The sequence below is a fragment of the Diadema antillarum genome, unplaced genomic scaffold (assembly GCF_040938485.1).
Source record: "Diadema antillarum isolate AM-2024a unplaced genomic scaffold, OU_Dant_1.0 scf00000083, whole genome shotgun sequence".
NCBI lineage: Eukaryota > Metazoa > Echinodermata > Echinoidea > Diadematoida > Diadematidae > Diadema > Diadema antillarum.
Genome location: NW_027270972.1, coordinates 1,547,818 through 1,570,588, shown reverse-complemented (window position 1 = coordinate 1,570,588; position 22,771 = coordinate 1,547,818). Strand labels below are relative to the sequence as shown.

Here is a 22,771-nt window from a genome sequence, read left to right as displayed (position 1 = left end):
CACTGGTGTGGAGATTGATACGTAGCTACAGTAGACAGAAGAAAGACAGACATGAAAAGATCAACTAAGAGCAGGATGTGCGGATAATGTGTAATGACATAGTGATTGAAATAAACATAAATGGACAGCTATTATACATAGATAGATCAGATAGACACATAGATGGATGAATAGAAAGACAGACAGATCTAAAATGACAGACAGATCTAAAATCAGTAAATAAGAAGGCAGATAGAAGTTATACATAACATATGTATATATATTTGTATATATATATATATATATATATATATATATATATATATATATATATACATATATAGTGCGAGAGATAGTTTCCTTCCCAAACGTGCGCGGTGCCTCATTGTTGGTTGCATATATACTGAAAGAAATTAGACTGAGGCAGACGTTGCTCTCGATCTTGAGTCTCCCTTTTATTCAGTCAAGCTTTCGGCCAGTCATCAGGCCTTCCTCAGGATCTACCAACAGAATAGTTATTATCTGAATAACCTGATTCAGAAATTCAGAAATTCAGAAATTCAGAAAATTGGTAATATATGAAATTGCATTACATATTATATGACACATCAGGTAATTCAGATAATAACTATTCTGTTGGTAGATCCTGAGGAAGGCCTGATGACTGGCCGAAAGCTTGACTGAATAAAAGGGAGACTCAAGATCGAGAGCAATGTCCGCCTCAGTCTAATTTCTTTCAGTATACATATATATATATATATATATATATATATATATATATATATATATATATATGTCATCGCTGGGGCAACAAGACCTCATATCTACAAAATGTCAAATATTCAGGAGAGAAAAAAAAAATGGCAGTCACAGCACTACATCAAATGGGATAGTCTTCCTTTGACATGCCATAGTGGCTTTATTTTTGATGTAAGACAGCTAGGATTACGACAGGACATCACTTAACTGATTATCTAACCATTACTCAAAAAAAAAAAAAAAAAAAATTCACCAAAATTTAAGATACAAAGTCTTGTCACCCCAGCGACGATATATAGATAGACCTAGACAGGTTTAATATGGAAATAGCAGGTGCCTATCTGTCTCTCACCTCACATGTAACGTAGCCTGAGTGAATCTCTTGTACTACGCAGGATGGCTGCGATGCCATTCGACAACAGATGTTACCAAACAGTGGAAGTTGGTGATGTGTTCTACCATCTAAACAAACAAACAAACAAACAAACAAAAATACAGAAAAGGTGAGGAGGTGATTGACATTTTACTAATAACAAGAACATAAATACATCTATTATGTCTGCCCCTACAGTGCAATGAAGTATGCTGTAAGCAGTGCCCTCTTAAAATGTCCATATACAAATTAGCTACAGCCCAACAGATTCTTGTTTAATTTGCAAACACGTACAGATGCAGACATATATCCATTTTAAAAGAGGCTATAACTCCAGTCAAATGCATGTACTGTAACTCCTACGCACAATTGCTTCTCTGCGAATACTTCACACAGCAAGGAAAAACTTCTGGCCTACCTGTCTGAGGACAGAGGTCAAAGGTCTGTACGTGGTCGCTGACATCTTGAAGCTGCAGTCTTGCCCTCGCAACAAGACAGTACTTGGGACCCTCCACAGCCTCTTCCTCTGTAGACTGAGAGAGATAATACCAACAAAAAGATCATAATGACAGCAATATCAGTGTAAATGCTAGAAGTATACATACATGTGTGTATTCACAGAAACTGTGGTTGTAAACATTAGGGGCTGGTGCAAGGGGTAGTACATGTGGTTGGGCTAGAAATACCTAGACAAGGAGCCCATTTCACAACCATGTTTTCAAGGGTTGTAAAGTGCCCCAAACTGATGAATTGCTTCCTGTCTGCTTTTATATACAAAGTCTGCAATCACAGCCGCCCTATCAGAAGTGAACAATAATTGCAACAGGCCTCAGGGCTGGTTGAAAAAGCTGCAACTGTCACATCATATGATATCTGTATCACGTTACCCGATTTTTGGCCCCAATGTGACATTTATAGACTCTTATGGCTTGCACCTCGTTGCTGATGTTATGGCACAAAGCCCACTTAATGCACCTTTTGTGGTCCCCCTCATTCAATGTTCACAAAGTGTCCCCTAAGCATGACAGTATCTATGATAACGCTCTGCCTAACTGCAAGATTTTCCAATACATTACTGTGAATTGAGTGACAGAGCAGCAGTTTAAAAATCTTACACCAACACTCTGAGCAAACTTGGATAATCCACTCAAGAGCTATTTTGTAAAGTTAAACAAAAACGTGTATTGCTATCTCTAGATGACAACTGCAAATTGGCTAATATCAAATCTTAGCTCGAACTAGAGACATGCCATGCAGATTGAAGTGTCAAATGTTTTGTGATTTTCTTTGAACGTGTCAAACATCTTCTGGTTGCTTGTAACATACAAGCTTTTATTCTGAACTTGTAACAGATTAGAACATTGTGATTATGATGGACTGTTGTGGCATGAACACCTCATTCAACATCATCTTGTCTGACACCTGTTGATTGAATTTCGCTTCGGATATCACAGAACATTTTTTCAAACACCCACTCACCAGACTCAGGGAAGACGTGAGTTGCTGCTTGTGTCCGAGGCTGCTCCTCCTTCCGACCGACGACAGCGAGTTGAGTTTTCGTCGGATCTTCTGCGGGGTGCTGGCGATTGTCATGTCGTTGTGCAGGTTGTACGAGTACACCTCCAGCGTGCATGTGAAATCTGGCCTGACATTGTCACTGTATGAGGGGGAAAATGGCAGAGTTTATCTGAGGACATGTAAACTCTACACATTAGTGCCTGAAAGCAATCATTTGTGATTTTCAAAATGCATGCCTAAAATTGCCTAGCTGATAATAATAATAATAATAATAATAATAAAAATACATGTACACTACAATGCCTATATGTAATATGCTTGATATCACAAGTATGTGATCAAATGGAATGTAGATTTCCGATACTCCGATAGAATTGTCAAATTGTGATGAGTATGGTGATAGGCTATATATAACTATATCATATCGGTATACAAACAATTTTGTCATGCTACACAAGAATACATGATCGCAAAAAGAAGCAAAACTGGAGTACACGAATGTAAGGAATAAAAAATAGACTCTGTTTGTTGTAATGGCATGTCTCAAGAACAAACCCCAAGGAAGTGAATGAGACAATCTTCATTTGATAAACTGGGGACTGCCCTACAATTTATGGACGAATTGTTTTAATGTCTTTAATTTCTTTTTTACAGCTGACATAATAAAGGGAAGATGACAGGAAGATGAAGAAAAGATTCTTTGAAAGACAACTTAAAGTGTAGTCATGATAAAAGAAATTAAATTGCAGGAGAAATTGGCAACACAGTGCTTTAAAGACTGTTTAAATGGTAACCCTCCATCCATCCCAAAGACAATTTAAGAATAAAACATTTTGAAAACCCCCAAAAACAAAAAACAAAACAACACAATCTAACAAGTTCAATGATACAAGACTTCGGTGACTACAGTGACTGTGTGACGTAGCATGATTACTTTCAATATAATCCCCCAACCCCCTCCAAGAAATTAAAACAATACTGTCAATTATCACTATCTGACTTGGGAAAACTTGGTCTTGAAGCCATTCCCTTGCCTACATCTTACTTGTGCTGATGTCACACACTTCCATAATGACTTTTCATGCCTCAAAGAGGAAGTGAAACTAAGCTATAAACGTTTGTTTATTATTTTTCTCCTGAATATAGTTTTCCTACTTGTGGGTATATAATACAGAAAGGGTATTTCCTCACACTCCACAAGTCCTTTTTGAATTCTTTAATTGTGCACAAGCCTTAGAGAGAGTCAGCAAGTATTTGTTCAAAGTACAGCTGAAAAATAGGAACTAAATTGTACTTCCTCCATTTTTTTCCCTTTTATTCCTCTTGCCTTTAACATAAAGAAAAACAATATTTTGCAATCTTCCTGAATCGCCCACTTTCATTATTTCAGTTACATCATTGGCAGAATCCAGCCGTACTTTATCATTGTTTTATCTTAAATGTTAATTTTTTTCCCCACCACAGTAGAAGATACTTCCTTCCTCTTCACGTACAAACAAAAGCTGATATGGATTTCATGAGGATAAACAGTCATGACAGGGCAACATCTTGCACAGGATTTCAGTAAAACAAAGAAAAGAAATGAAAAGAAAGGGAAAGATGAAAAGAGGAGACGTTGGGTGTATCCCCACCAGGAAGTAATACTATGGAGCTGAGGGAAATTGTCACTGCTGGAAAGCAGAGCCACTTGAAGTCATTACTTCTGGTCTCACGTTGGCCAACACTAACAATCAGGACAGACTCTTTGTCACTGGTTAAAATTCTATCGGACATTGACTCTGCAAGCCATTGTGCTTATAGTCTATATCCCGTTCAGCCCGCCAACTGATTGTAAATAAAAGTAACTCTGCGGGGGTTGATCAACACTTCAATATCCACTTCATTTAGGTTGCTTGGCTGAAGAAATCAAAGAGCCGTTTCTGCCAACGACTTTCACATTCGGCATCCTTCTCAAACTTGTGTACTTACAAAATGATGACGTCACTGAAAGTCACATCTGTGGCTTTCCTGTCTATGTTGTGCACCAGCTGAGTGGCGTAGATCTGGGTGTCTATCTTCAGTAAACAGAAGACTGCATACCTATGGTGATCTGCAACAAATCAAGGAAGCAGAATGTTATCACGTTTTGTATGTTTTGTATTTTGTTAACACTTTACAGCCTGTACCTGTCTGTTCTTGTGTGAAGTCCTTATATGTGAGTGCTTTCCCTGCTTGTTTGTCATTTTGCCTCTGACGAAGATTCTGCTAGGATCGAAAGCTCAGGCCCCTTTTGACTCCATTGTTAACACTTTATTCCACATATCTCATTGCAGCTACCGGATAGTGCAGAGCATATCTCACATGTACACACGCCGGCATTGTCTTCAATACAGTGAATGGCACATATTTCGTGGGACTTTACCATTCTTTTTGCGAGTTGGGTGCTAATACTGAATTCAGCAATATGTGAAAATATTAAATCTGATCCCCACTTGGATGTGAACTGCATGCACACACATATCTCTGTTCCTTTTTCTACTCCATGATAGCGAATGAACCACTTGCAAAATTGTTGGGAAGTCCCGACTCACAGAAAATCATAGGCTTGCTAGATATATGGTGTATACAGTATACCAGGGAGACAGCAATCAATTTGATTCATATTAAGTCATAATGATAAACCTAAGACACAGACACACACACACGCAAATACACACACAGAGTTATGCATAACAGTAGCCATTGGTCTCATCATATTCATGTAAAAGACACTTGAAATCATATTTGAGCTGGACATGTCTCTCTGTATACACCAAACAGGAAAATGGAAATGTGATGAGGCGTGACACATCCTCTGTTTATGTTTGTCTAATTGCCAAGGCGGTGCTGATGCCCGCAAAGTGTCTAGGCTGTTATGACGCATCCACGTGCTGCTTGTGGGGTGCGTAACTTAGCCTCCATTAGACGAGAATTGTTTGGTATACGAGAAAGCCCGATGAAATGTGGGACGACGGGAGAACATCAAAGACGAGAGGAGAATGTGGTATGCAGTGGATTTATGGCATCAGTGCGTCTCTCCGCAGACATGAGGTTGCATTAATTACAACTAGGGGAATCCATGTCGCTCTTTTTTATGGCAATTATAAAGACAAATGGGTGCTTTGAGGGAATGTATGAAGAGTAATCACTGTGAATCTTTCTGTTATGGGCATCATTGACATCCTGCTTGCTAGTGGTAACTTGCTACCAGCGCTTGTCAGAGAGAAATAAAGAACATGCGATGACGTCTCTAAAGTTTTCCTGAAACTTCTTCACAGTTTATCTTTGGGCTTTGTCTCAGATTGAACATGAAACCGTACATTTATTTATCTATTTTTTTTACAATGTTTACTTGAGGAATAAGCAATGCACTTTCTTCCTTGAGATCAGAGCATGGTTTTGCCAATGACGACTGATGAGTGAAATTCCACTCCATGTTCGGTTTTATTTTCAGCTTTGATAAATAGGTTAAAATCACACAAACAGAATGGTAGAACTTCTAACTTTCATCAGAATTGAATGTGAAAGAACAAGACTATGAGACTTAACAATTTCACAGCAAAATATAGATTCACAGGTGTGCAACACTTAAAAGCATCCATTTTAGAAATCAATAACATCAATCAATGATACATCTGTACAAACCTTCCTCAACATCACATGAAGTTTGTGTGAATATCTTAACTTGAAGCCTCCAGACTTCATCAGACATAAATCATTACATTGCAAATGTCAATTTTCCCCCCTCTTTCACAACTATGCAAAAAATATATAATGGCTCCAAAGCAAGTGGGATTTTACAAAAGAAAACTACTTCTTTCTTATCACACTTTCAAATCACTGTCCTGTTTATTCTTTTCACTTCCTACATGAAATCAATCAAAATAATTTCCACATATCCATATTCCATGGCTGAGGAAATAAGAAGACAGACGCTCCAGGGAACTAGGAAGGTCAGATAAGGTGTAAGACTGTAATTTGATCTGCAGAGTCTTGTAAGTCTTTAGACGATCAGCGCCAAAGAGAACACATCTCTCTATATATGCAACCTGGCCATGTCTGCATGTGAAAGTCACGTCATTCATCACAACCGAGAAACACCATCTGTTTGTGCTGCTGGGATGTTATTCTGGCTCAACTACTTCTGGAGAAGTGGTTCTGTTGTATGCCCTATTGCTGATATGTCACTGGAGATGAATTGCTCGTATCCAGACAAAACTCAACCAGCCTTGTCAGAACCAGAGAACAAGTGGATACTCCAGGATTATCTCAAGTTAAATCTTTGTGTGCGATAGTGTAAATCCCTCGTGCGCAACATTATTCTGAGACTGCAACGCATGAGCGCTTTTGGAAAATATGCTATTTTACAAAACAGTATGACTTCCTATCGAAGCCTTTAATTTTAGAAATGCAGTACAGCAAAGTTGCGGAGAAAATTGCGAGCTTTGATGTGATGTAAATCTTATGATCAGCTATGTGCTTTATACGGCTATTTTCATGCAAATGACAAGTGTTCAAAACATATTGGTTTGTGCGTGGTTGAACATTTGACTAAAACATGCAAAGTTGGCAAGCCGTTGACAGAATCTTGCATGCAAATGTGGCACACAAGGAGTTAAAAATAGAGTGAAAATGTCACCACTACACCGTATGTTCATTCATGTATTTTCTAACACTGCAGAATATCTCACACCCCTTCACAATGATGTCAATCTTGATAACATTCTGATGGTTGATATTCAATTCATTCCATTCCATGATCTCCATCCACTCAATCTCCCTCTGTATTACATCAATCTTTCTTGTACTTCCACTCCACTTAATCTTTTTTTACAAGATACATTAATTTGAAAGTGAAAACACATGCAATCTGCACATGCATCATTACATGAGGGAGGCAACACAATGTCGTACAATTGATCAAGCTAGTAGAAAATCTCATTACATGCTTTTTCTGTGTTTGCCATCCATCCCTTTCCCCTCAGAAATATATGCTGTCTAAAAGTTGAAAGCAAGCCCATGTCGTGTTGAAAATCTCTGAATATTTCATTTTGTATATTTCAGAGAGTCAAGTGGGGGAAAAACAAACCAAAACAAGATGAACCCGACACAGCAAAAATTGCACTAATTCTGGACAACTCTACACTCGATGTAATCTGATTAGCATTTTTGTCAGATATATCCCTTTAAATCAGGAGATAGCTGTGCATGATCCCTCTCCCCACTCTCCACATGGCTGCATCCCATGGCTGAAAATCTCATCACTTCTTTCCAACCTGTGCCAACAACACGAAGTCAGTCAGTCAGACAGTTGAGGACCGTGCAACTTGACATCATGGGCACTCAAATGTACGAGTCGAGCAGGGGGCAGCATTCCAAATAAAAAAAATATGAAGAGTGGGGAGCGAGCCGGGGTATGCTCATTTCCTCACTCCCATGTTCAAGATTTTCTCTCATATACATACTTACAACACACAATGCATACATGGCTAGTCTGTAGAAACCAGACACAGTTTTAGGTTTAATATCACAAAAATCAGAAGTTTTCAAACATGCCACAGTAGCTTCAAAAAATGACACAACCATAATTTGTCTCGGAAAACATATGTGCAAAACTGAAACATATGAACAATTTGTTTAAATCAGAGGAAAAGAAACAGATTATGACATCAAAATGGTAGCGGGTTCTTTTGCTGAGTGGTTCCTCAACAGTTCATGTTCCCTCTAAGCTGTCATCCACCATAGAAGGCTTATGATGTGCAGACTAGGCACATCACCTGTTCATGCACTCAAGTTGAGATCAAACTAATGCCAGAGGAGCTGTAATTTGACGTCTAATTAGAAAACAGTCCTCCACCTGTTCCCTAATGGAACAGGAAATGCAAGCCCCGAGGAGCATGATGGTACCCACCCTTTAGGTCCTTCCTGAAATGGTGCTGATAAAGTTTTTACATTTCAAAACTAGAAAAAAACTAGTTTCCATGTGACAATTATGCTATTATCAATACAAAGCAATAGAAAGAATGCTATTACAAGTCATAGTTTGATACTCTGCCCATGAATATTCTATAATACAGCCATTCAATAGGCAGCAATTTGCCTGGAAGAAAAAGAAAAGATTACTTTGCAAAACACAGTGAATTCTCACAAACTTAACTTTCATCTGAAACAAAAGCACCCTTTACTTGGAGAGAAGACTAGAAGACCCCCCTAAAGATTAAAAAAACACCAAACAAACACAAAAAACAAGCACACACACATGAACAAAACAAAAGCAGCAGCAATAATACTAACATCAAAACCAATAGCAACAGCAACAGCAACATATGAATGATTTCCATAAGTTGCCCTTACCTCCTCGATTCTTTATGTGGTCGACATCACGCCACATCAGGGGAATCTGCAGATCTACAAGCAACAGAGAACAACCGACGAGATAACAAAAATTACAAATTAAGTCACGCATCTACTCCCTACTCACTTTCGAAATGCTCTATTCCCATCTGGTCATGCAGACATTACTAGAAATGTCAATTTCTCCATTTTCTGCAATTTGCAGTGTAATCCAACTCCACAGAAATTACCCACATCTCTTCATGTAATGTGGCACGCATGAAAATTGATGCCTGACGCTGCTTCCCCCGATAGATCGGAGCAATATTCATTTGCCTCAACAAAACAGGTATTTCCTCCATCCTTTTCTTTTGTATTTTAAAAACAAAACGACCAGTATATATATATGCTCATGGATATAAGACATACGTTCTCTCTCACTACCAAGAAAAAAAAAATTCAAGTTCTCATATAATTTTTATACAGGTATACAAAATCATGTAAAAGATAATGAATGGACGAAATGCATTAAGTGGATTTCCGAAAGACCTTCTTGAAGTCGGGGCCAATATACCTTAATGGAGAGAAATGAAGCAAGAGTCATTCAGTTGTCAAATGAGTGGAAGAATTTGACTGCTTCCCTACCTCCCCCCTCCCCTCCCCCGCCCACCTTGATTGATGCTTGTTAAAAAGCAGCCTGAATCTCATAGATTAGAGTTGAAATCTTGTAGGAGGTGCATGTTTACTTCCCTCGAGAGAGCACTACATCACATAATAAGTGCAGAGTAAAGAGAGCTAAGGCCATTCCATCCATTTAGATCTTCAGATGACATTCATGCGGTACGCCATGAAGAAACTTTATAATGTTGCAGGAAAGACCTGCATTAAAATCCTTGCAGGATTGATTGACAGAATTTTGGGTCTTGATTCCAGTAAGTCTGTATCTAAATATTAACACGAAAGAAAGATGCAAAAATAGTGTTGGCAGTTCATATTCATATTGCATGATTGATTATGATATTGACTGACAATGAAGTAGATAAAATCAGAGCTAACTGTGTACATGGTATACTGCCAGGTGCATACTAATTGATTCCTAATTGATCAAACACAAATTAAAATGATTTTATTTCTTTCAAAGGCTTCTTATCTTTACATATAATAAATTGGCAGCTTGTATAATAACATATCCATCATTGATCGAACACAAATTATGATTTGATTTCTTAACTTTATGCAATAAACTATTGAACTGAAACATAACCAAATATATTTTCTCAACTTTGATTGTTTCAATTTTCTTCAAAGTCAATACCGGTAATATGCTTTGACGATGCATTGAGGTACAATGTAGATGTGGTGAATATGAGAGGGTTTCCCCCACTACACATGTAGTAACTACACATGTAGTAGTGGTCTGCCATTAATCATGTTCATCCAACCACAATTCCATTTCATTCAACCATGATTCACAAGCTGGTGATTAGGACTGACCAGTAAGAAATGCATTATCATCTCTGCTCCATCATATCTTCGTTTTCTCCTCAGAGAAAGTACAAAAAGTGTGAAATACCAGCTTCGCTTCTTACGCATGGTTAATATTTGTACAGTAGTTGTTGCAAATATTATCATGTCGTAGTATGCTTTTTTCTCTCTCTTTTGTCAAATCAAACTATATTTTTGTATACATGATTGCACAAGATCACATGAATGTAGATGCGCTCTATTTGACCTTCAAATTGTAATACAATCTATTTCTGAGTTAATTTCAGTGTTGTCATTATATTTCTCTGCATTATTTATAAAGGAGGAAAAAACACAAAGAAAATTAAGCAATGCATTAATTAAGTTATCTGTCAACTGATGCAGAAAAAAAAAACTATCAGTATGGGTTAGCAGTGTTTTTTGTTGTTGTTCTTGTTGTTTTTAGTGGAAAAAGTGTCTAGATTTCTTGTGTTTTGTATGTCTGTTTGTTTGTTTGTTTGTTTGTTTGTTTTTTGGCTACTATTCTCCAGTACCTGAAATACAGACTTTGGACCGACAAGGCTCGAGGAGGTCACTCCCCGATTCCGCCTCAACACCAGAGTCACTGCCACCAGCACTCTTCACCTTCCTGGATGCAGCCCGGTCTGCGAACTGCGCTGCCTTGCGCCGCTGGAGCTCTGCGACATAAGAGAGGACCCGAACGTTGGATGTGAGCAGGTTCTTGGCTGCTTCCAGACTCTGATTCTCTCGCTTACAGGCTGCCAAAAGTTTGCGCGTTCCTTCGCGCATCTTGATCTCGAGATCAATCTTCTGCTGCATGTCATAGTCCTGTATCAAAACAAGTTAATTTTTACAACACGAATGTGTGGGAATAATAAAAATTTGCTCATAAAGATGCATCCCTTCTCATGCTAAAATGACAAACTGTGTGATAAAAATTGATCGAACGTATGTAGCAGAAATTTGTATGGGTCAGCAAAGAGTGGAGGAAAAGGTCTTCGTGTGTAGACTATCAGCTCAAACTTTCAGGATTATGTTACATGACACCGATGACAGGTAATTATGCAGACTTGGTTCAAGTTGAATGAAACTAAAATTATGCTCATGTGCTCTGCTGCACAAACAGAGCTCCGAGGAGGTGCATGAAATAAGATATATGAAGAAAAAGTGAGGGAATAATCTTGTCTTGGGTCTAGTACATGTGCAAATGTATTGGCTGTGAAGGTGGGAAGGACTTGCAAGGCTGTGTGGGATATTGGTTCTTGGCAAACATAGCACCCATTTCTCTCAGCATCTCACGCCTCAAGGAAATTGACAGTCCAACTCAACCACCTCACTCTCATGTTGTCATGTACCTTAGGAAACATACCACTGTGCTCTGTATGAGACTATCGATCAGCTTCAATGGAAATCAACCTCAAAAGGATAGGATGCACGAATCACCTGCTTATTTCCTAGGCGTCACAACAATTTTGGATTGAAGTATTTACAGCAATGCAATTCCTCCAGTGAACACATACACTGAAAGGCAGGGCTCAACACTAACTGTTTTTTTTCCTCTGGTGGACCATTCAAGCTACTAAAATCTTAGCTTCAAATGTAGAAATGTAGTGGTCAGAAATAAAAAGAAATATTAAAAAATTCATTTTGAATTTAAGCTGCACAATCGAGCCAACAGCCTTTTTAGAAATTTGGTGGCCTGACAACAATATTCAGTGGCCCCGAGCCATTGGTAATATTGAGCCCTGCATAAAGACCTACCATCTTTAAAGCGAAATTCTGAACTCTTTCACTGTCAGCGCCATAGGCACATTTCATGTCATTTGCATTTTCTAGAAGTGAGCCTGACAGGGATGATCCGGTTTTCTTATAAACAAACTAATCAGAACGAAATTGGCTCTTCCGGTGCATAAGTAGGGATGATGTGAAATAAAGAGTGTGGCCACCTCACAGAATCGCACATCCATAGTTCCAAACCAGAAACAAATTGGCGTTCAAATAAACATTCAAGGTTATATTCTCTTAACACTGATAATATCATTAGTTATTTGCACAATTCAAATAAATCCAAAGCTCTCCCAAATGTTCTGTTTTGTCTAAAATATAGCATTATTTTCTGCAACTGGGTCACATGCTGCAGAACACGTGCAAAAAGTACATTTCAGCAATTACACTAAATGTATCGACAACAACAAAAAATAAATCTTTCCATGACAAATATTCTTGGAAGCTATTCATCATAAAATCTAGACCATCTAATAGAAACATTTAAATGAATAAACTAGAAGAAACATTAATGAAAAGTCTAATAAAGTATGCATTCATCAGATTTTATTGCAATTTGCTTCTGGAGATCACATTCAGATTACTGAGTTCAGTGCGATGCTAACTTTGTGTTCTCACCTCTCTTTCCCTAAAAAAAAAAGAAAAAAAAATCGAACAACAATCACTGTCACTTGAACATTACACACACTGGAAGTATCCAATATGTTTGCATGCTTTATTCTGATGATTCCAATTTCTTCAGCACTATCATTTACCTGCAGACTGACAGCCAGTTGTCTGAAGTAGAAGAGATCCAAGTCCTCGATGATATCCCACCGTGACCCATCCTGGGCTATGCTGGCTCGTATATCCATGGAAGCAAGCTGTGCACGGGAAAAAATGAGAGCATGCGAGATTAGGGGAGATAAGTCGATGGCACATCAGTGTTAACAATTGACTCATCTCTCCATACTCCAAAGCTATTGATGGACATGTAGATAATATTGGACATTCATGGATGAATAGGTAGACAGATGGATAGCTAAATTGTACATACTCCCACATACACATTTACATTGTAGATAGATAGTATAAAGAAAGAGTGATGTGGGGGGGGGGGGGGGGAGAGGGGCAGATGAAAATAGATGGGTAGATTAATAGAAAGAGAAAGATAGACATAGACATAAAGTAAGAGACAGTAACTGGAGGAAAAACAGCCAGACACAAAGATTCTCTGATTAGATATCACTTTATATTGGTGCAGATCTAACAATGATTGAGAAAAAAAAAAACCACTGAAGTTGGACAACATCAAGTCTCCTCAAAGGGAGGGTGTGTGATATACAATAAACTGAGGAAGGGCAATATTTAGAGAAGATGGGGAAATTAAAAAGAGAGATAGAGAAAGAGAGGGAAAGACAGAGAGAAGAGGAGGGGGAGGAGGAGGAGAGAGAGATATAATAAGATAAGGGAAAGGATGGAGCAGCCCACACAGAATGGGAATATTGATACAAAATTAAGAAAGAGCAAACTTCTAGTCTTTTTGTGCTGAGAGGTCAAATTTCAACAATCAAGAAGATAACTGGGTGATATAGGCCTACTGACAGTTGATCATTTACAAATCATAACTCTCATATAGGCATATGGGATATCATTTGAATTTTCATAGACCTGTTGCTTGCATTATTACTGACAGAAAAAAAAAAAACTACACACAGACACAACTGCAAAATCAACTTTATATTTCACTAAAATAAACTGTTGAATGATAGCAGGCATAATGTAGACATATCATGTATGAATTTTGGCTTTCATCTCCTACTGTATTGACGGGTTCGGCTTCAGCTCCAAAGTCATGTATAGCTCGCAAAGTCATTATACTGAAATCTTTGTTGTCAGAAATATATCCAGGTATAATCTTCATGAAAATTACATCTACAGGCAATAATCAAAGTAAATGACATTCTTTAGATTGCAAACTGTGGGGAACACAGTACTGCCTTGGATAATAATACAGAAATGGATGACTCATGAGTCCATTTAATATTTGGTTGCCTTTGCCTCGCACTGTGCACCAAATGTATTTCATTGGGTGGCACAAAAGTTGGGAAATATCCCCTCCGAGAGGTAATTTGATTTGAGTCATCATAACAACAGATAATAAGAGACGGTAGTTGGATGTGTATAAGCTCTGAATTTCCTACAAAATGGAGATATATCTGTGGGTACATCATTGGGTGCCTGATGGTCCATGGCTGGTTTGGTTTTCGGGGGGGGGGGGGGGGGGGGAATTGCAGCCTCGGAAAGGGGCCAGTGATCACAGCCATGATCAAGAAAATAATTGACGTTGGGACAGAGGGCTCAGCGCAGTAGCTCATGAAATGCTAATATCTGGCTCCTGGAATTGAAATGGAGAGATGAAGAGGGAGAGAAAAAAGAGGAGGATGGAAGAGAGGGAGAAGGGAAGAGAGGGGGAGAAAAGGGGAGAGGAGGAGACCCTCTCTGGGGCAGCCAAGAATTTTTGTGTCTGCCACAGAATCTCTATTGGGGGATGAAAAGCATTAAGAATATACACATGCCTCATTTTTAATGATTAGCAATGCTGACAAGTAGTCTTCTGCTGAAGTATATCCAGACCTTCTTACATGAAAGCTTAGAAAATGTGTACTGAAGAATGAACACAGTCAAATCTAATTCTGACAGGCCAATTGATGTGTACAGCCTGTAGAATGTGAAAATCATCTTGGTTAACAAACACAGACTAAGCAGTATTACAGTGGTTTGTATTTCAGGAGTGATTTACACACAACTCTCCAGATGCTATACCTAGTGTTAAATGGATGGCTCAAAGTGGTACTGGAAACCCCAAGGCAAATACACCCCAATTCAGTTGCATCTTTAACCCCCATCTTTTGTTGGCAGCATTTAATATCATAATCATACAACATCAAGGTTTACATTTGCTGTCTGTCATCAATGTCAAATTGATGGGAGGACAAGGGAAGCAGTCATAACACAGCACTGATACCACAGCCAAAGAAGTGAGAGTTACTTATGTCACAACATATCCTTATCGATCTTACTTCTCAATCTCTTGCCAGTCTGATGGCGCCTTTTGAAATTCCATAACCGTTTTGTTGTACAGTAAACAACTACAAATGTCGCTATGGCGACTGGTATGCCTCCACCATAAAGCATGATTCTCCTGATAGGTCTGTAGTACATGTGGACAATGTGTGATTACAGTACATTTTCACAAAATTGGCAAAATATTGAAATGACATGTTAGTCACAAATGTGTTGAATGTTCACCTTCCTTGACCTATGTTTAATTGGATGAATAGGAGAGCATGTATTGGGGGATTTAAGGACTTTAACTTGACTTCGACCCTTTCATGGGCTTATGCATTGAGTAATTTTCAAGGTATGGAGAAGAAGTTCAATTTCTGTATTGAATAGTAAATTGTTGCCATTTTCATCTGGCCTTTGACCCTAAAATTCATAAGAGAATCACTGTCAGGCAGAACATGCATAAAAATACATGTACACTAGAAATTGCAATCTCACCTACACTTGAATTCTTCATTGCAAACTCGATCATAAAATGAAATCATTTTGTGGCATATTCTGTGCTGTGACTTGAAAATATGTTACTGAACTGAATGTGAATAACAATCAAAGTCTGACTTTTTGGCATTCTGAGGCAGTAAAGATAACTTGAATATTAATGCCATTTTATCAGTAACTACTGAAAGCTGTTATTGATTTTCTTGACACAAGCTTTTTGGGGGCACTGATTGTATATCACTTGGCACTTAGTCTCATTACACCGTCTAACAAATGTCTGTACTAAATTAACACACACACACACACACACACACACACACACACACACACACACACACACACACAAACAAGCATACAAACAAAAAGCTTCAACATTTGTATGAGCTGTTAATATCACTAGCCTGCATTCAGAAATCAAAGAGTAGCAAAATACACACACGTGTACACACACACACACAAGAAAATACACTCCTATCTACACTTTCAATGTAAACTTGACCATGAAATTAAATAATTTTGGAACATACACCATAGGCCTGATATCTATGTTGTTGAATATTTCATCCTAGGTGCAGACTAACAAATACACCTATATGAAGAAAAAAATAATTTCACAAAGCAAACCTGTCACTGTCAAAATGCAAATATCACAGAAGAACCACCCAAAATCACCGTCTGGTGGCACGGACCATAATCCCCTTTCTTGGTAAATGATATTCTTGGTTAAGACATCCTCAGACAGCAAACACAGAATTCCTCTGGGCAAAGCGACACCTGCATTTCCTCTTCCGTGGACGTATTTGAACTCCGTGTCCACTCAGGGATGAAATCCACAATCGGTGAAACCTCCTTGAGCTCTTCCACTTCCACGCACCATGGCATGACTCATATTGTATGCAGCAGTTTTTCCCCCTCTCGGTGGCTTGAGAAACATGTCAAAAGCGTGTGAAATTCTGACTCATCTCCCCCTCAAAATATAAAGCCTGGAGTGACTGCACTCCTAGCCCTCCAAAATCTGGTTAATCAACCCCTGTACTTGAACAAGGTCCGGATTCATGACCATAAAGCTGATGTCTCTCCTTGGAATGTTCGAGTACCATTAATTCCATGCCCCATTTCTTAGACTGTGTTGACTTCGGAAAGGCATTAGCATCTGACCATCAATATGAGAAAGGATCTAATCACTAGCACTTGAGTAAAATGTGTCATGGAACACGATTCATAATACAATAGATGTTGTGGGTGCTGGATATTAACAGAAAGAAAAGCGTGTGTGCATCTACTATGTGGTTTAAATACTGCATGCTTTGATGAGTCTGTTCTGACCAGACTAGTTTAATGGGATTAGGGTAATCAAATGCCTGCAGAAATAGGCCAAATTCTGATGTGCCTATAGGATATTGTAGGCCCATTCACACTCAACAATTATCAGTTTTTGGATCACGATGTAAGTACAGTCGAGAGACGGTTAGGTAGATCCTGGTATCAAAATAACTTACCAGTACTTTTTATTCATGCGCCGTTCACACACCACTGCGAAGGCAACTTATCACAAGGGTGCTTTAAACAAAACTTGTAGACTCTTTGCACCAAGATGGAAATCACAGGAGTGAGCTATTTTTCATGTTCATACAAGAATTATCAGTTATGGCATGCCATCTAAAAAATCGCTCTTTGACAACAACTATTTTTGAGCTTGTGTAAACAATTTTTCAGAATCAGTCTACCACATCTACAGTGTAGAAGTAGTTGTATCAACATGCTGTCCTTGCAAGTGGTTTATTTCTAACATTCTCAAAAAACATGTCAAGCATGATGCCATTAATGCATTGGTCATTTTCAGATCTTGTGGTAATGCTGGTCGGACAGGTTATTAACCACATCATGGCCACTTCAAGTTTGTATAGGCAGTCAGCCTCCTCATAATATTCTTCGTTCTCTACTTTAACCTGTTGAGAACTGGTCCCGAGTATACTCGGGCAGGTGTCTACATGTCTGTGGGAAATGCGTGGTACAGCAGAATCAGTTCATCCTCAAAAAAGGTACAATGTACATTGTACTGTTTACCATTGGGATCAGTGATTGACAAATGTTCGAGTTATCACATGTCATGCACGTGTAGGTCAGTTGTATCACAAAACATCCTATCATACAACTGTACAGTGTATAAATATTTCACAATACAGCCTAAAATATAAGGAGATATATCACTACTTTTTTTGCAATAAACCATAACTGTAGATGATTTATTCTAAAAAGTTTTATTATAACTATTATTCATATTCTGTATATGATATTTTAATTGTAATTTACATTGATTATGCTGATTCACATTATTAAATTGGTTGTTTCTATCCCTAACTCACATTTTAGAACTATTTTTAAGCACTAAAGCTGGGTTTTTGTTTCATCTGAAAATGGTAAATAATACCTTTATGATAAGATTCAACATCTCCTCTATAAAAATGACAGGAAAGATAACCTGCACTATACAATTCTCTGTTAGAGTGTAATGTGATCATGACACTTGGTAAATTTCCTTCTATGTGTCAATGATAATGACTTCCTGAAATCAACACTTTAGCCTTAAAGATCTTGTGAACATTTTTTTTACTATTAATGTATTGCTAAGGTGTTTAATTGCTGTACCGATTGCCTAAGTTAAAGAGCTTCAGAAGCCTTCATGCACAAATTTCACACAAAAATGTGATCACTTGTGGCAGATGATAATTCCTGACATGTAAATAACATGATTAATGATTTAAATTCATCACAGATATCACATACATACCTTTTTGATCAAAAGTTACTAGAGCATCCATTTTGCATTCAAAGAAATCTAAATGACTGAAAAGTATGTTCTTTTGTTTTATTACCACAAAATTCCAGAGCACAAAGCGCTATTGTACATCTTGATACAATCACACACTTTCTTTCTTTTATATCATGATACCAATTCATACTTTATCACAAAATTTTGTCAGAATCACACAGCTTTGCAAAAGAGAGCTCTTTTGCTATAACTTCCTGCACTTTCCACTCAACTGCTGGATATACCTTCATTCTTTTTTTTTCCAATGTAATTTAGAATCACTGTATACTTGGCTCATTTCCTTAAAAAGAAAAAAAATCATAAAGAAAGTAATGGCATGCTGTCTGCTATTACCGTAGAATTTATTTTTCCCATCGTTTTTGGCAGCGATAGGTGGATACAATACAGGGTGAATAATTCCAATTCATGTTCACAACCCACCCCAGAAAAAAATCATTACCCCAGGCTAGGAAGTACAAGGTATCAAATCATAATCACCAAGCTCTTTCTTTCTTTCTTTTTTTTTTGTATTCAAACAGTCTTCAGCAGAGCCTGTCACGCATGACAGACTGCAATTGCCCCTTCTCTCACACTTTGCCAGCCCATAAAAACAGATGATTTGTGGATCAGCTGGCCAAATCGGGCAGCTCAATATCCTCTTGGATGATTTGTGGGAGTTATAGCCGCTCTGTCAAAGAAGTTTAGAAAAAAAAAAGGAAGTCAATGATGCGGACACACTGGACGGATGAGTGGACATGGCCCTGATAAACTTCATCCCAGTGGATATCACTACAGAGACTTGCCAAGATGTGGATTGCTTGATATTGAACTGCATGTTAATTACTTTTTGTTGTAACCATGGACCTACAATACTGTGGTAGGTCTATGTTGCAACATACGCATGGATCATATACTAATGGCAATGATGGTGGGACCATGAATGGAAATCTGTAGTGAATTTCCAAGATACTCTCTTTGTCCAGAACCACAAGCACTATTACTGTTCAGACAAGTTGAACAAATGCAATCAACTGATGTACACTTTGTATTTGGTACACTGTAATCACTGAATATGAACTCTGGTGTTTAAAAAATGATAAATGCTAGAAAAATCTCCCCATTCTGGTAGGCTGTAGGACTTGCCAGCAGGGCCCCATTGCATAAAATGATGCAATCAAACATATGTTATAAAGCAAACACACAAGCAGGTCTGGAATCACCCAATCAGAATTGAGTACGGTACTTTTCAACAACTTTCATACTGTCCCCCGAGAGTCGTAATCACCACAAATATAGAGACTGAGCATTAATACTGTGAACTAAAATCTGACAGGAAGTTAAAAAAACCACAATATTGTACATAGATGCTTTGACAGGGCTGATGGCATTTACATGTATGGTAGAAAACAAAATTAGAGCTTCCAAAGAGCAATGAGGGAGATACCTGTACATACTGTAACATGCATCTCAAAAAGATTAATTCCTAAATCATGGAGGCTTTTGTGTTATTTTGCCACAATTTTTCAATCACAGAAGGTTTTATGTTCTTTTGGCACAACATGAAGAGGCAACTTATTTTTCAAGAAACCTCCTGCAGAATGCGGGAGACTGGGCTGCTCTGCAATAATAATGCGACTCAAAGGTAGAAGGAAAAATATGCATTGTGGGATTGCGGGATTCAGTGAACTTACGGCAGTACTGCTGAAGCTCCCAGCTCGCTTACGGCCCCCTATCTCAAACATGATTCAGGCTGGGAGTGGAGTTCTCCAAATCACAATCAAAATTGCGCTCACATAAAAAGATATGGAGAAGATAAGTGAGAAGGCTACAGTTCTGCCAGTGACTACCGACGTAGTACAGCGCACTGATTTATCGCTCTCCGCCGGTTGAAATTCAAGTCTCTCTCCATACAATTTGAACGCCTCCTGGAGCAAGGCTGTGAAATTGATACTGCTGGCAGCTACGTTCTCCTCACAGCATCCCCGTGCAGCACCATGCAGACTCCAATATCTCAGCTATCTGGCTTATTGTCTTGCAGTGTTTGATTTTTCTGCGGTCATCCTTCTATCACTGAATCTTGGGTTTACCGATGGGAGACGGGACATAAATGCTGGCAAAACACAGTGCTCGTAGCAGAGCGATTGTGATCAGTTTGCTTTGACATATGCTGTGATTGTTCTTGGGACACAAATGTCAATATACTGTACCATCAACTCAGAGAATTCATTTCCTTGTTTACCTTTTCCTTCCATATCAGAATGGTGTGACACAAATAGCTGATCAGAGCAATACCTCAAGGTCCTGCAATTCAATAATCAGATGACACATGCCTGTTACAACATTCAAAGTACGGAAATAAGAAAACAGAAGTGAAGCACTCGTAGATTATATGAGCAGAGGCCACGCATGCTTCCAATCTGGTAGGGACAAAAAAAAAAAGGGCCACACTCTGTGGCAAACTCAGAACAGGTGGTTTATAGCAATGCCATTGACATCCCGGCAAATGAGGGAAAGCAGTGTGATATAAGCCGCTATGAAAAACATATGCTTCATTCCGGCAGATCAAGGCATGGACTGCAGTGAAGCCTCTCATGTAAGGGTTGAGGGACACATGGTTAATCGTTTGGGGCATCAAGGCACAGTCTCTCCTGAAACTTTGTTCTTGCTTCGTTGAATATGTATGCCAAGACCTGGGATACACTGTACTTGTGGAGAATGTGGGGCCATGAAATTTGAAATGAGGTTGAATCTCTCGCTTGGCATTTATTATTATTATTATTTTTTTTTTTTTCAGTGGTCAATCAGATCCAAGTAATCTAATCCTCATTGATCCCTGCAAATGCACATGCTCACATGGGCAAGTGTTGGCTACATGCACACCCAATTGAGGTACCGAGTTCTCCTGTAGGGCAAAAATGGAACCTAACAATTTAATCTCACTGTTTGCAATCTGCTATATTTCATCCTTATCCATTGCACAGCAGAAGGTGGTGGGAATATGATGATAAGGAAATGCAAGAGAGTCACAGCGATAGTGCGCAATCAATCAGAACATGGTCCGACATGAAACGCACATGTTTATCCATGCAAACTACTGAGAAGTCCCTCATCAGAACACAAAGCAGAATGACATTATTTCTTCCAGTTCCACACATACAGAAAGTCACATCAGAAAAGGTCACTGACAGGTGTCAAACTGCAATGTACCAATCAAGCCTATTTCATAAGGCAAAACCGCCCTTCGTTTATCACACGTTAGAAACATCCGACATCCGCTCCATGTATTCCCTTTGTCACAATTTTCTCAGGATTAAATGGGAATACAGCCCAGCCGACTGCTGCATGTAAACGTTCTCTCGTATATGGCATCACACAGAAGTAACAAATCCACCATCAGAGTACTACAGGCTGTGACTTGTGCCTATCCTCCTGTCCATAAGGAAAATGCAAGAAAATTTCAGCGATCACCAGGTGATGAGTCGCATAGCGCAGACTATCCACCGCACTTTAGTAACCCAAGCCACTTCACCATCTCGGCAAATCAGATTTGGTGGGTTGGGGGGGGGGGGGGGGGGGGGAGGAGGAAGGACGTTGGGGGAAGATGTGAAGAGTTGGTTTAAAGGCAGTTGAGAAGAGAGCAGAATAGGACAGCCACAGCGAGTCTTTGAATGATGTGTGGTGGAGCATCCTTCGATCCGGGAGGGAGATGAGATGAGAGTCGCCGCAAGGCGTACGAATGCTCGCTGTTTGCGACGATGCAGAGTGGTGTGGGGAGAGAGGTGGAGCATGAAAAGGAGTCACGTTACATTTTCTTCTCTTTTTTCTTACTTTCTTGAGATGGGATGCAGCATTTGCCATGAAGTGCACCTCACATCCTTAAAACACTATTCATCTTGGTTTGGTATGTGGCAATGCTGTGATTCTCTTGAGCTATTGCTCAACTGACAATATGCACAAATCCGTCTGGTGGTGGGATATGTAGGCCATTCCCGGCAAATGTAATCTCTACTTATTCTCCTTATCCCAATGTCCTTGTTTGGTTTAATACTGTCCAAAATGGTGTACATACAATGTATTGAGAGTACTGTATATTGCACAATATTGGGTCAAATAAAACAAAACTGCTTAAATTCTCATATGAGAACCACAACATAAACAAAGTA

The 22,771-nt window shown here is 38.8% G+C and overlaps 1 protein-coding gene across 1 annotated transcript in view; it reads right to left on the bottom strand.

The window, feature by feature from the left end:
* The window catches only part of LOC139717823 (rhotekin-like), a 45,992-nt gene that overhangs the window by 5,072 nt on the left and 18,149 nt on the right, over positions 1 to 22,771 (bottom strand). Inside the window, exons 2-8 of the mRNA XM_071629320.1 lie at positions 13,006 to 13,113; positions 10,999 to 11,293; positions 9,002 to 9,055; positions 4,598 to 4,718; positions 2,591 to 2,768; positions 1,530 to 1,644; positions 1,091 to 1,200 (exon numbers count right to left, since the gene is read on the bottom strand). Coding sequence (XP_071485421.1) covers positions 1,091 to 1,200; positions 1,530 to 1,644; positions 2,591 to 2,768; positions 4,598 to 4,718; positions 9,002 to 9,055; positions 10,999 to 11,293; positions 13,006 to 13,113 — 981 coding nt within the window. The remainder of the gene's footprint in view (positions 1 to 1,090; positions 1,201 to 1,529; positions 1,645 to 2,590; positions 2,769 to 4,597; positions 4,719 to 9,001; positions 9,056 to 10,998; positions 11,294 to 13,005; positions 13,114 to 22,771) is intronic.